At 36.7% G+C, this 14,268-nt stretch overlaps 1 protein-coding gene across 2 annotated transcripts in view; it reads right to left on the bottom strand.

The window, feature by feature from the left end:
• The window catches only part of LOC148821273 (protocadherin-1-like), a 174,087-nt gene that overhangs the window by 28,988 nt on the left and 130,831 nt on the right, over positions 1 to 14,268 (bottom strand). The window contains exon 5 of one of the 2 annotated variants that reach the window (XM_088932058.1): positions 8,912 to 8,977. The exons of the other annotated variant lie outside the window; for it this stretch is intronic. Coding sequence (XP_088788184.1) covers positions 8,922 to 8,977 — 56 coding nt within the window. The 3' untranslated portion in view covers positions 8,912 to 8,921. Of the gene's footprint in view, positions 1 to 8,911; positions 8,978 to 14,268 lie in introns of those variants that run through there. 2 annotated transcript variants of the gene reach the window in all.

Here is a 14,268-nt window from a genome sequence, read left to right as displayed (position 1 = left end):
TCACATTTGCTTTAATAAAGGATTGCTTATTTTGATTTACTAGCAAAAAAAAGTCAAAGGAGCAAACCAGGTTAATTGACTGCAGCGGCTATAAAATTCATTCTCTGAAATACAATCACTTTCATTCTGTGTCCCTTGATAACTAACACTAGAGCAAAGGCCTGTGTGGATTGCTCTCATATCAAGCTAATAGAAGAACAACATTTTTTTAAATGTAGATTTCCTATTACTTTTACTTTAAAAGATATATGTGGAATATTTAGTACAGTTTAATGTTATTATACGAAACCACTGACAGAAATAGGACTGCTCGTTCCTTCTTTCATAACAGTGTAAGAGATGATGGAGGAATACCGAATTCCAACATGACTTCAATGTCTTTAATGCCAAAATGACATCTCTCACGCTTTTCACTCTGCATTCTACTTAACTTACAGTTCATCTTATTCCACACTTAAACAATGCAACGACAATAACGGCAATCAAGAGGAGCTCAGTGCTAAGGGATCAGCATCACATCACCAGTTCTCCCAGATCCCAGTCATAAGCTTCACATGATACACATGGGCTGCACATCTTTGTCAACAGGACTGGTCACCTTTTCCTCATCACCTCAGTGTAAGGGATCCTGTTTACAAGCATCCAAAGAGTTAATTTTAGAGGACCCTTTGATAGCTGGCATGAAATACTGCAATCAATTTTTGTAACAGGTACTGGCCTTGCGCTGCTCGCTGCCATCTGTCTGTGCAAACTCATGGGCCCCTCCGCCAGCACCCGCTGGCAAACGATCTGGCACCCGAAAGAAAAACAAGAGCCCCCCTCTCTCCCCACTCGAGACGGGACTTGCTCCCTCTTGGGTTATCTGCAGCCAATCCCTGTTTTATGTGCTGTGCAACATTTCTGAAGTAGTAAATGGCAATGAATGTTAGAAAGGATGTACTGATGGGATGATGAATAAAGTAGAATTATTTCACAGCTGGAGCTTCCTTTCAATTTCTTAACACTCAGTCTAGAACATGGTAGTGCAGTAAACAGATTTCAAACTGAAATCAGCTCTTGATAAATATGCACATTTCTCTATTATTAACACTTCAATAAAAGTAAAAAATGGTATTTGGTGTCAATTCAAACAAGACCTTTGGGTGAGCATTCAGTTCTTGCTATTCTATCTAGCATATTTTCAAAACTATTTATGTTTAAAAACTTTATTACTAACAGTTCAATTTTAGCCACTTTGGATTTTCACATATCATTATAAAAGTCAAGACCAAATTCACTGAAGTGAGTTACATGTTCAGAGAACCTCTTTTCAACTGAAGGAAATATATCCACATTTTCAAAGGAAAACCTGACACTCAGCCCAAGAATTCACTGCGTGAGAAGTAAGGAGATTATAACTGCTGTTGAATGTGAGCTCCAGACAGAGGCCTTGGCATTATGAAGTTATTCATGGACCTAAAAAACACTTCTTTAGAGCAGAGGAAGGATTTACACTGAATAACTTATCAAGTGCCAAAACAACTCCAAAGATCCACTTTATTGTTAAACAACAACAGCAAAAATAGAATTCAACGATTGTTTTTTTTTTCTCTTTTTGCTTCTGGTGTATATTACAAGTGTGTCAAAATACAGCACCTTGAGTTTCTTAGAAAGCATTTAAAGTTGTATTATTATTATTGTCATAAGTACTGCTTATTGTATATCACAATTAATGGAATTCAGTTACAATTACATATAATATATGTAATATATTATACATACTTGATCAGAAAAGAAACAGAATAATGATTATGCATTTATTCTTCAGAGCTTCTTCTCTAGGTAATTTGATACACAAGCTTGGCAATTGAGTTTTACAAAATTTGGTACTGCTGTTCTTCTTGTTATGGGCACATTGGTTGTATAGGTATTGGCCAGTAAACAGTTAAATATACTTTCAGTGAAATGCATTAAAGCCTTGATTTAAGATCTGTTAAGTCACAGCAGGTTTGAGCGTGGCCAGTACCTGGATGGGAGACCACCTGAAAGTTATGTCTTCAGATGAGACATGAATCTGAGGTCCTGACTCTCTGTGGTCATTAAAAGCCCAGGGCATTTCTTTGAAAGAGTAAGGGTGTTATCCTGACCAAATTTCCCATTGGCCTTTACCGATCATGGCCTCCTAATAATCCCCATCTATAAACTGGCTTCATCACTCTGTTCTCCTCCCCGCTCATACTGTAGCTGATGTGTACTGAAAATACTGGTGCACTATAGCTGCCGTCTCTTCATCCAGGTGGGTGCTGCACATTGGTGGTGGTGGACGGGAGTCCCCATTACCACTGTAATGTAAATGTAAAGCGCTTTGAGTGGAGTGTCCAGAAAAGCACTATATAAGTGCAAGAAATTATTATTATAATATTAATGTGAAATCAAAGTAATTGCCCCCCCCACCTTTTTACAATTAATATAATCACCATTCCGGAACAAAAAAAACAACTAAGAAACAACTAACACCACCTAAGTCTTATCATGCCTCATTGAAAGAAATGCATGGAATTTCAATTTTGACAGAGAAAACTGAATTTGCATTGTAAATTTACAAAATTATTAAGGGTTGACATTTTTATGTGCATTAGTTTAACATTTTGTATACATAAAATTATTCTATTAGTACACTAAATTTTATCATCTTAAATAATGATACCACGTATTCTTACAGCATTATCGAAGTTCATCTCCTTATCTGCAACATTAGCACTATAAAACTAAATTTTTTGGACATATTGAATACATTTGCATCAAAAGCAATACACATTTATACAAACACATTTTAATAGTTTAATAGTTATACTGAATTATATATGTGAATATAATATTAAAAAAAAATTGTAATGTACTTTATTCCTTAAAAATGTGTATTAAGAAAAACAGTGAATGGTTAACTGCTCTTCAGTTCTTATATATAAATCCCAGACTATAGAAAATTTAGTTCTAAAGCTATGTACATTGCATAAAAGCATTAAAGGCACAGATCTCATCAAACATGTAGTTAATTCTCAGATCCAATGTTGCCAATACTGAATCAAAGATATTCCGTACACTGTCCACCAATGCTAGCAGAAGTATGTTTGTACAATGCCACATGTAGAGGGGGTAAAAATAACCAAGAGTTTCCTAGAGATACTTTAGGTACAGGCAGGAAAAAAACCCGAAATCAATTATTTAATATTGGTATCTCCTGTTCTGCCGAACACCACGCAATGCCATTTAATTCTGTACAACCCTGTCAGTGTCTCCACTACACAAAATTGCTTTTACTTCCCTGAAATAGGTTTTCCCACATCTGAGAGTCTTCTCACGTGTAGGTATACCTCACTCACTGCTGGAGACTTGAGAATCTGACCTATTATAGAGTTTTTAAGAGAGACATGTGAAAGTTTATCCTGTCAGATATGTTAATTATTTACTAAATATAGAGAGCTAAAACACTGGTAGTCTTTCATTTAGTCACTAGAGCTTTTATTGAATGTTACAATTAGAAAGTGAGAAGAGAAAGGTAATATCTGCAGAGTGTTATCCCATAACATGACACCATTGCAACAAAATTGAAGCTCTCAAGTAAAAAAAACTGAAAGTACCACTAAATTCTATATTGAAACCTAAAATTCCATTAGCAAAAAGTAATGTTTAAGAACATGTATCATAAAGCAAAATTTATTTAAATACTTTTTTTCCAGAAATTGCTGAGTGGAGAAGTGCTGAGTACTCTGGATGTTCATCAGATTCGCCAAATAATTTATTACTATATACTGACCCAATTTTGAACTTTATTGCGAATTGTATCTCTATGTTAGCTTCTTGTGCCTCCTCCTGCACTAACACAGTGAGACTTGGGATGTAAGGTCCTCTCTAACACGCCCATTCATCAAGCCATTTGGCTTTTGACATACAGCAGATTCGATGCTGACTGCAGCAGAGGCACATCCCTCACTGATGCCACCAAGAACCTGCAGATGTCCGGGAAGTTGCAAAGATCAAGAGTTTCACTGAAAGCCAAGGCAGGCCAGGCTAACTAATCCCTTCCTTAACCTTGGCAACAGTCAGCCAATTATGCACTGTCGCTTGGTCACAGTCAGCTAGTGAGAGGATCGAACTTGCAACATCTGGATGATAAGGCTCAGATTGCACTCAGCAAATGCCTTGTGAGGTAAGACAATCAGTAGTTGTTACGACCCCAAGTGTCGAGGGGTAAAGGGGTGTAACATTTAGGATAATTATTGGAAGCAGGTGGGTTCTGGTGAGGGACTAGGAAGGGACAAGGGTCAGTGCAAAATTGATGATTTTAAGTTGAATAAGTGACTGGTTTGTAATTGGACACAATAACACACAGGGTAAGGGAACTAGAGTGGTGCCAAAGAAAAGAAAATAAACAAAATGGAGCTGGCTAAGAAAGTGAGGGAAAGCTAACCTGACTACAAAAGAAAACCCGAAACACACGGTCTTCGGCGTCTTCAACACCCTAGCCAACCTCCACTGACTCCCCAAAACCATACAAGACAAACGGCACTCACCCGTACTAAACTAGTGTGACCAGTACAAGAATCAACTACGTGTGTGCAAAATGTACTCAACAACCTGAACTAACTCTATACACAAAAGTTCACACAAATACACGAGTGAACTACGAATACAAACGAGAGTAGACAAGTAACAGGGTACAAAAGCACACAGAGGTTGATAACAAGAGGTTGATAACAAGTTTAGCCAAGGTCATGGCAAAGTAAGGATAACACAAATAAACGAAAGTACAAAGAGACTAACAAAAACCAACAAAACAACAAAGCCGAAGCTATCCGAACACACACACACACAAAGCAAAACAACAAACCAACAAAGCTGAAGCAAAACCAAAAGCGAAGTGAAGCGAAAACCAAAAGCGAAGCCGAGCGGGACCGAAGTCAAATGAAAGGCCTCTTCCTTCTGAAAGCCTCTATGTTTTATACTGAACAAGATGATGTCATACGGAAACAACAGTGAAATAGTGGGCCAATGGGGAAGGGAGAACAATCAAAGTCAGAAGTGTGGAACATAACAACAAACACACATCACGCACTGGGACATAACAGTAGTCCTGACTGCATTTAAAAAAATAAGTACCGCATATATTTTCCGACATACAGAATAGACCTATGAGATAGTAAGAATTCAGTAAACTAAACGATCTTCAGTAGTTTTGTAAACCAATCGTCTAAATTATAGTATTTAAGTCCCTTTAATAAAGTCAAGCTCTTCTGAGATCAGCTTTTTGATCTTCAATATACAGTACATGGAACAGCAAGTGAGGTTATATTGTTAATAGGAAAAAAAGTGTTTCTACTGAGCAGAACCCGGTGACATATACTGTAAACAACACTGTACATACAAAACCTATGCATTGGTATTTGATTGATGTGTTTTGCAGTATCTCTTTAATGAATCTATCACTTTCCAAAACACTCTATACATAGCCTTTATCTATGGTCATGTCTGGAGCTTGACTTGATCAAAGGGGAACTTAGCCAGGCTGATTGATCTGCTGTAGTCAGCATTCAGCTTTGAAGGAGGAAGAGAAGGACCACAAGGACTGATTGTTTTCAGAAATGGCGACACTGTAAAAGAACGGGATCTGGTAAAAACTCTGTACTGCTTAAGTGCCTGCTGCTAGCTTGGCAGGAGCTGCAGCTTTATCTTGATAGACTGGTGTGGGAAAACAAACCATTACATTCCCAAAGTCCTCCATCATACAGCATTTGTAAGCAGAGTTTCAGAGAAATTATTTGAAAGTGCACAAGAAATCTCAAGAGCAAGGTCAGTGAGCTGTTAATTTACAGGACTAACTTGGATGCACTCCATCAACCATCAACACTGCAGGTAATACCTGAGGTTGCCTCTCTCAGATGGGAATATGGGAGTTTGCCAAGGTCAGCATATCTTCGTACTTAATTTAGTAATGCCCAGAATTATCTCACAGCAGCATTAACACAGAGTCACGTGTCTCGGCAGTTTTCTGCAGTGCTTCCAACAGTTTATTATAAAAGCAAGGATTGTTTGCAGTGCTAGACTAGCTTGGAGCCAAGATCTATTGCATTTGCACATGAATGCATGCATATATTTGTCATCTGAAAGTAATGTTAATCATGGTCATATCTTGTACATAGCAATTTAATCTATTCTTGTCAACAATATATGAGTGTACGACTCTTCTTCTCCTCCTCGTTTTCCATATTGGCACATCATAGAGAGTGAGAACATCTGGATGGGCACCCATTCAGACAATGCAAGTCAGAAGGTAGGAAGTAGAAGTGAAAATAAGAGTTCTAGGACGTCTTAAGCAGCAAAAGGCAAATTTCCCTCAGTAATAAAATATTTTACAAAATTGACAAAACGGCAAACATTATTTTGTTTGAAGGATGCCAACAAAAGCGCACATAAAAAGCACGAATGTCATGGTGCGTACCCATACTGATTTAGAGAGAATTCATAGGAATGTTGCATCACACTGACCTTTAATCTCTTTCATGTGTGTAGCTATAGTTCTAGCCTTGTAAAGCACTTTAAAAGACCTTCAAGCACAGAGGAGTCGCTCTATATAAATATCAGCATATAATGTTATTTCCTGCTGAATGGACTGAAGTGGTTGTCCTCAGTTGCAAGCATGCAATATAATGATGTCTTACTGATGTTTTAGTGTAAGCATAACCTCTGCCCTCCCTACTTAAGGCACAGCCTCTCTGACAGCACTGAAGGCACTCAGTTAGGAACTTATATTCATGACGGGCGACAGGCGGTAGTGGAAGTCTAGGCCTTGAATATTCAACATTCTTTCCTCCATGGGGATTTCTACAGAATACAGCGCATCCTACTCAAAATAAGCATTCGTGATCAGCTACTCCAAAATATGACATTGCATATCTTATTTAGGCTGTATAGTTTGTATTTAATTTGTACCCCTCTGAAACTGGGGTTTTCCCCCAGAGAATTCTCTTCACTTCCCATTTGCTGAACAGCCTGTGTGGAAGGTACAGGGAGTGCAATTTCCACCCTTGAGACTGTGGCCCTCTGCAAGCTGGTATTGTGTCACAAGCCCCTGCATGAATATTAATTCATCATGAAACATCTTATTAATTATTAATACATGATTGCTTTGGTATAACATTACATTTAAGTGATTTGCACTTTCAGCACTTTGAGTTTGTTGAAAATGCTCATAAATAAAATTGCAAGCTTATTATTTAGAAAGAAGAAAAGTGCTAAAAATAAATTGTCCACGTCACCTAATGCCCAGACACTTTGCTTACTATTTTAAACTTTATTTTAAACTGCAGTGCAGCCTTTTTTTCCAGGGAAACGCTGATGCCACTTGACGTCAGTATTTTCTTTTAGTGATCAGCAGATTTGTCCAATCACAAGGCTATTTATCAGTTCTGAGGAAGGAGAGTTTAGCTCGAAAAAAAATCACATATTCTTCAAAACTAGTCATCTCTTTTTCAAAACACTTTATTGTATTAGAACAAAATGTAATCAAATTTAAAATGACTTGACATATCCTTTCAACTTTTATAGTATATGTGGATACATTTATCCTTGGTATTTATTAGCAGAACAGTGTAAAGCATGATTAAATTAGCTAAACATAAGACCAAAACAATTAATTTGGTATTTTAATTAACTCTATTATAGGCCATTTATTATTTTTTTTAAAGAATATGAAGCATATAAGTGACTGGTTTACAAAAAATGTGTACTCTTGTTGATGTTGTTGATGACAAGTACAATTCCCTCTTGGCTTGTAATATCAATTTATAGTAGCATTAAAACATTCAAATATGACAAAAAGGGAGTATATAGATGGTTTTCAATGTCCAGGTTTTGAATTCAAAAGTCAAATGCAGTTCCAAACCAATTGCATCAGCTTAGACAAAACAGTTCAGCAAACTTTAAATTACTGTCCTCTGGAGCCAGCTCTTCACACGTGGCTACGTATCTATTTACTTTCTTGCAAACCTGGCTCACTTCTCTTCTGGCGTATTTGAAGCATTTATTTTGCTAAGCAGTAAATTGTCTTTGACACTTTCATGTTAAAAACTAAGTATTTTCACTTACTAACTTTTGAAGCCAACAAGAGTATAATCTAAACTCAGTGTTTTAACTTGCTTTTTGAGCATTTAGGTTTATTCGATAAGAAACAGGCAGATAAGGAATTAGGCTAACTATGGCCAATTTTCATTTTGGGTTACACAGCTGTATTAAGTGATCAATAATGCTTTTCTTTGTAAATGTGAACATACTGGATAGCAGCCAAGACAGGGAAAAAAACCTACCTGTCAACGACTGCAGATTATTTGGACTGTCATTCAATGAAGTCCTTTCCATAGAATGCCATACAAAGAGTAAAATATAATAAGGAATCCATGACAGTTCTAGTCCAGAAATGTACAGTCTTCCTCATGTATCCCCAGTGTGTTATGAATGAAAACCTCAGCACAAAAAAGGGTCAGAAAAGGACCAAAGATCCAGTGCACAAAACAAAATCCATGAGATATTAACAGTATCCATATGGGGAATGCTGAAATATCCACAAGGAAACAGTTGCCCTCAGAAAGTTTAATTTCCTTGGAAAAAATGTACTTAAAAATGTGATGCAACTGTTGACTCCATCCTTGGAAAACCGACATACTCCTTTTCCAAGGAACTACAGTAGTTTTCATTTATTTATTTTCCCAACAAAGAACATTTTCACAAGACAACTGTGTACCACTCACTTATATTTTATAAAACATGGAGCAATAATGCTGATCACAATCACAGGCATAAGATGGAAAAAAGTGTTCCTTTGAAATCACAGCAGCGAAGAAGCATGTGCACTCAGACCAAATTATCGTCATTTCACAAATGTAGTTCTAAGGCAGTCTTTTATGTCCGGCCCCCTTCTCTTGGACAGCCTTCGCTACTGCACCTACAGAGGGATAAATACGACTCACATAATGGAACTTAGGACACTCCATTGTGCACAAAATCTATAAAGCCCTGCTGTATTAAATGAGCAGCTTTGAAAGTATATATATATATGCGAGACAACACCAAGCACAAAACAAAGCAGACACAAACACAGCAGTACCTGGCAGCTAATTGCTTTGTATCATGCAAGGCCTGACACAGACAAACATGCAAGAGAGATTTAGCATGTTGTTAGAAAAGGTACAAAGTGCTATGCTCACTCTTGCACTCTCAATTTTATTAAAGATAACTATAAAAAGTAAAATACAGAACTGGAAATGGACTTCCCCAATATACTCCGATACCTCAGATACAGGATTCTATTAGAAAGTAAACTGCACATTATGAAAGTTATTTCATTATTTTTTATGCTGTTTCAGAAATATGGTGTGTTTCATAAAATGTTATTTATGCACATACACATATATACATAAAATTGAAAAGGTTTTTATGTTGTACTTAAAATTTAAATGATTAAAATAAATATATGTAATCATTTAAATGTTGCATGTAACAAAAAAACGTTGTCTCTTCTCAGTCTCATTTATACACTGCACTTCAGCCTCCACTAAAACTATATATTTGTAGAGAGACTCAGACTGAATATTGGTACTTAATCGCTGATCAGCCCACAAGAATGATAAACAAGACTAGACTTTAGACTGACCTCTCAATGAAAGAACTGGTTGTTGCTGTTGCTCTGACAAGAAAATCATTTTAAAGACTGCTTTTAGGGGGCACTCAATTTCCTGAATATTCTTGTAGTACAAGATGTTACAATGTCTAGATGGATTCACAGACCTTCTCCAGATAGCAGAGAGCTGTGATTTTTTTCCCATAACAGGGAGGGTCAAAGTGTCAGTAATGCAGTGCAATGGGCTATGGGGCTGGACCACAGACAATCTGTTTTTTTATCATCTGAACAAGATGAGGGCATTGAAGCCTCCACAAATCCGGGGCATCACCTCTGTCTACAGACATCTGTCAGGGAACAAACAGCCAGCCCCTCCAGCATCTGTGCTAATGAGCTCTGAAGCTGCATTGTTTTACTAATTTATTACCTCCTCGGCATACCTGTGAAAGGTTACTTCCTCACAGATCAGTGTGCATCAGGTTGTGATATAAGTCTTATAGTAGTGTTACCTTCCTTTGCATTAAGATTAAAAGGATTTCTTCATCGTACACTGAGTTGGAGAACACAACCCAAGACATTTTCCTTACATACAGTATGCTCTATTTGTTTAGTCAAACATAACAAATTGAGGTCACGCCTTTAAGTAAACTGCAGAAACCTTAGCATGTCCCACTGTGTCTGACTCTTTGTGATTCCACAGCATGGCTCAAAAAATCTAAAAACACAAATTCATATAAACCAATTAGAGAAGAAATAAAAAAGTATCAGTCTTCAACTCAGACTACAGTGTTTTGGAGAAAACGATACATGCCATACAAGGAAGAAACACATTTCTTTGTCCTGTGACTGAGGCTACATCATTATTTTTATAAAAAAGAGTGTTATGGTTGAGGAATCTGGATCTCACGAGGACAGGATCATCTGTGATTGTATACTGTATACTGTGCAGTATACAGCAGAAGGGACTATCTGACTGTTTGTACCAATAGTGTCTTGTTTTTGAAAACTGTCAACATTTGTCTTACATTTGGTCTAAAATGAGCAGTCTGGCCTTGAGAAAATAAGCAGCATTCGCATAGAAGTGATTACAACATTGTAAGTGAAAAAAACACCAAACGTAAAACAAGCAGATACTATCACAGCACTATGTGGTAGCTTGGGCTTGTGTGTTACATGAGACCTGATGCAGACGTTCATGCTAAAGGCTGACATTAATAGCTAGGATGTGGATGTGTTAGATAATTTCAATACTTTTAACTGTAGTACTAAAATACTTACACTATACAGTATGCAATTATCCTACAAATGACACAAGATAATCTATACAGAATATCATAAATGGAAGAAACAGTTGCTAGCTTGGAGGTTGCAAAAGCAAAGCATAAAATGCAGTTTGCAGATGCAGTTTGCAAAAAAATGAAAGTGTTGGCTTGATTCCCACCACCCTAGAACTGCTCTATGAATCAACTAATCTTCTCAGTCACTGGACCTGTGACTTCCATGACATAATGACGCTTCCCTGGTGACATAAGGAAAGGTCCAATACCCATGGTGTACTCTTCACAAAAGCAAGTCAAGATAACAACGTGGTCATTTTATAGCACTGCAATTATTGTGCTATATACCTAGTAACAATACTTTCAAAATGTGTACATCAGCAATTCTGAGCATTTAATAAATATATAAATAAAACACATGTAACTCATTCCCAAATAAACAAAAAACACATCCAATCTACAAAAGATGTTAATTTAAAACATTTTCATGAAACAAAATGTAACAGAATGTAACGTAACCACAACATATACAGAGATAACAAAAGGCGAAAAGAAATGTTTAACTTTCTCAAAAGTTCTTAAAAAATGAAGCATTTTGACTATGGGATAAGATCATTCTGAGCTACACTTTCAGCCAGTTCCTTCAAATGAGGAGTGATCGCAAGTTTGACTATATCCAAGTTTAATTTGCACTGTAGGAATGCTGCGAGGGTGTCAAGATAAACTGATTTCCCATTTTCTGTCTGTGAACTGACAGAAATGTGACGAGGTTGTGAAAGTGTAGGCAGCAGTGTAGGGCAGTGGTTAGAATCTATAACTGGAAGGTTGGGGGTTCAAATCCCAGGAGCAGAGCTGCTGTTGTAGCCCTAAGCAAGATACTTCACCCAAATGCATACATGTTTGCAAATATAAGTCGCTTTGGATAAAACATGGGGCAAATTAATTAATAATACAAGAAGCCCTGCAGGAAGCACTGACTAGTTTTAACTCATAGACACCATAGATCTCAAAACATACTTTTTTGAGCTCTTCTTCTGTGCACACGTTATCTCTAATTTAAATCATACTTAACATTATTTCTATAACACAGCGTATCTCAGTTGTATAGCATTACAGTCATAGACTAATTGCAAGCATTCACACATGTACATATAAACAGCCTTGAAATTCACCTTAAAAGGCATGATTAACAATGCATAAATAAACAGAGAGCATTATAACATTAATTTAATGCTTTTTCATAACCTATTATGCTAGAAGATGAAAGGTGCCAAAATGTTAATACTGCTCTTTTTGCTTGCTGCTTGACAAAAATATCATCTTGGCAACAAAACAATAAATTTTACCTAATATCTGTCTTCTTTTTACCTCTTTTTTATAAACCATTTTTTGTGCTGCTTTATTTAGAAGTATCGAACTCAATCACAAATGGTAGTCTTTCATAAAATGATGGGTGTTGTACAGCACGTTCATCACTTAGTCACTATAGGATATAGGTACTTCAAATGATAACCCAAGTCTCTGGCAGCTGTCCCATTATTCCTATCCACACCCATAAATGACTAACCTCTCCATTTAAAAGACTGAAGTTTTTAAGGAAACCTTGGCACAACATTTACCAGCAAACAAAAGTAGAATGTATGCTGGACAGAGTACTGTAGGTTTGTCTTCTATCGATGGAAAAAGAAAAAAAGAAACTAAGACATGAACTAAAAAAAAGTATTTTTTCCCATGGATTGGAGCTTCAATATTTTTTTCTCTGACGCAGTAGCTGTGTTAGCTTACCACATTTTTTATTTAAATATCTGAATGATGACTTTTTTTTCTGTTTACCTCTCAAACCCAGCACAACAATATCAACACATTACACTTCAATACAAAGTCATACACTTCATAAGATCACATTCAAAAAATGGATCCTAGGCATATGTTTAACAAGAAGTCACAAGTATATTTTTTGCCACACGAGCAGAAAAAAATGATCTGCTGATTAATTACATATAGATTTCCTCTGGCCTTTGTCTTCAACACTACAATCCAGAAATAAAGATTCAAATGCTTTATAAATAATTCCCAATGCTTATATCATTATCATGGTAAAACAACTTTCATAAGAAGGTCTAATAGATGTCATTCTTTTTATGAAGGAGAAAAGAAAAATGTCACATACGTTTGTGAAGGTGAAGCTATTAAAGGTTATTTTTTCCCTTTTGTTTTCTTCCTGCATATCCCTACAGGGTTCAATGCTGGGAAGACACACACGTCAGTACTTTACACCCCTTCCTCTGCTAATTAGTACAGAGGAAAGCAGATGTACAATTCCTGCCCTGTGTTTAGAGTGTGGTCAAAATGTTGTTTTCATATCCAGTGACCTTTGACACTTATAGTCTTTGCTGAATAGCTGAATAACTACCTTTGTTAGTCATTTGGGTGTCCATTATCTTTTAAAATGCTAGTGTCTTTATAATTAAAAACCAGTAAGAAAACAGCAATACCACATCTAGGTTAGTACTGAAAATGTGTATGTCTTCAGATAATTAAAACTGATCAAAAGTGTAATTATACAGGGAAAGGTCAGCTTTAAAAATCATGGGTGCCTTTCACAGTGGGTTTCTCTCTCAAGCTTTATTTTCTCTTCTTCTTCTCTCTCTCAAACATATTGTATGCGGAGAGGGAGCTGTGCCAGCATCAATTCCACTAGTGAAGGCTCAGGGCTAACAGCAGGATTTCTTTTCGTTATTATCTCTCTGTGGTGATGCTTTGCAGGAGACAGGGGACTTGGTCCTGTTTACCTGCTATATCGTATTGTTCTTATGCTGCCTGCAGTGTTCAGCTCTGTCCTGCGATCAAATCCTTGTGCTGGGTGGTCTCCAGAGACTTACAGAAGACCAGGGCGACTAACTCAAGCATGTTTATGCATTTTTTTTTTTATAGAAACACATGCCAAAGGACAGCGACCAATTATTTAGCTATAGGCAGTGATGTTTACAAGTGATTTGCTTGGGAAATGTACTGCACATTTTTTTTAATCTACACTTCACTATAATACATTTCTACCATGTTAGGACTTGTTCTGTGTGATACATCTGAGAGACAAAACTGCTTATGGTTGCAGAATACTCTTTGATCTTGTCTACTCTCTGAAGAAAGAAAATGAAGTCTTTTTGGCAAAAAAGCAACACTGATGACAATCTTTAGCATTAAATAACTCTAAATCTGATCTTTATGTGAATGTATTGTAAATTTCTTGTCATTCTAGGGGGAATTAAGCAGTAGGTGTCCCAAACGCTTAATTAAAAAATGTTAAACACCATCAGATATAGGAACACTATAAGCAAG

This window comes from Atractosteus spatula, chromosome 14 (assembly GCF_055471065.1).
Source record: "Atractosteus spatula isolate fAtrSpa1 chromosome 14, fAtrSpa1.hap1, whole genome shotgun sequence".
In the NCBI taxonomy this organism is placed as follows: Eukaryota; Metazoa; Chordata; class Actinopteri; order Semionotiformes; family Lepisosteidae; genus Atractosteus; species Atractosteus spatula.
The sequence above is the reverse complement of the archived record's forward strand: the minus strand, read 5'-3'. Positions and strand labels throughout refer to the sequence as shown.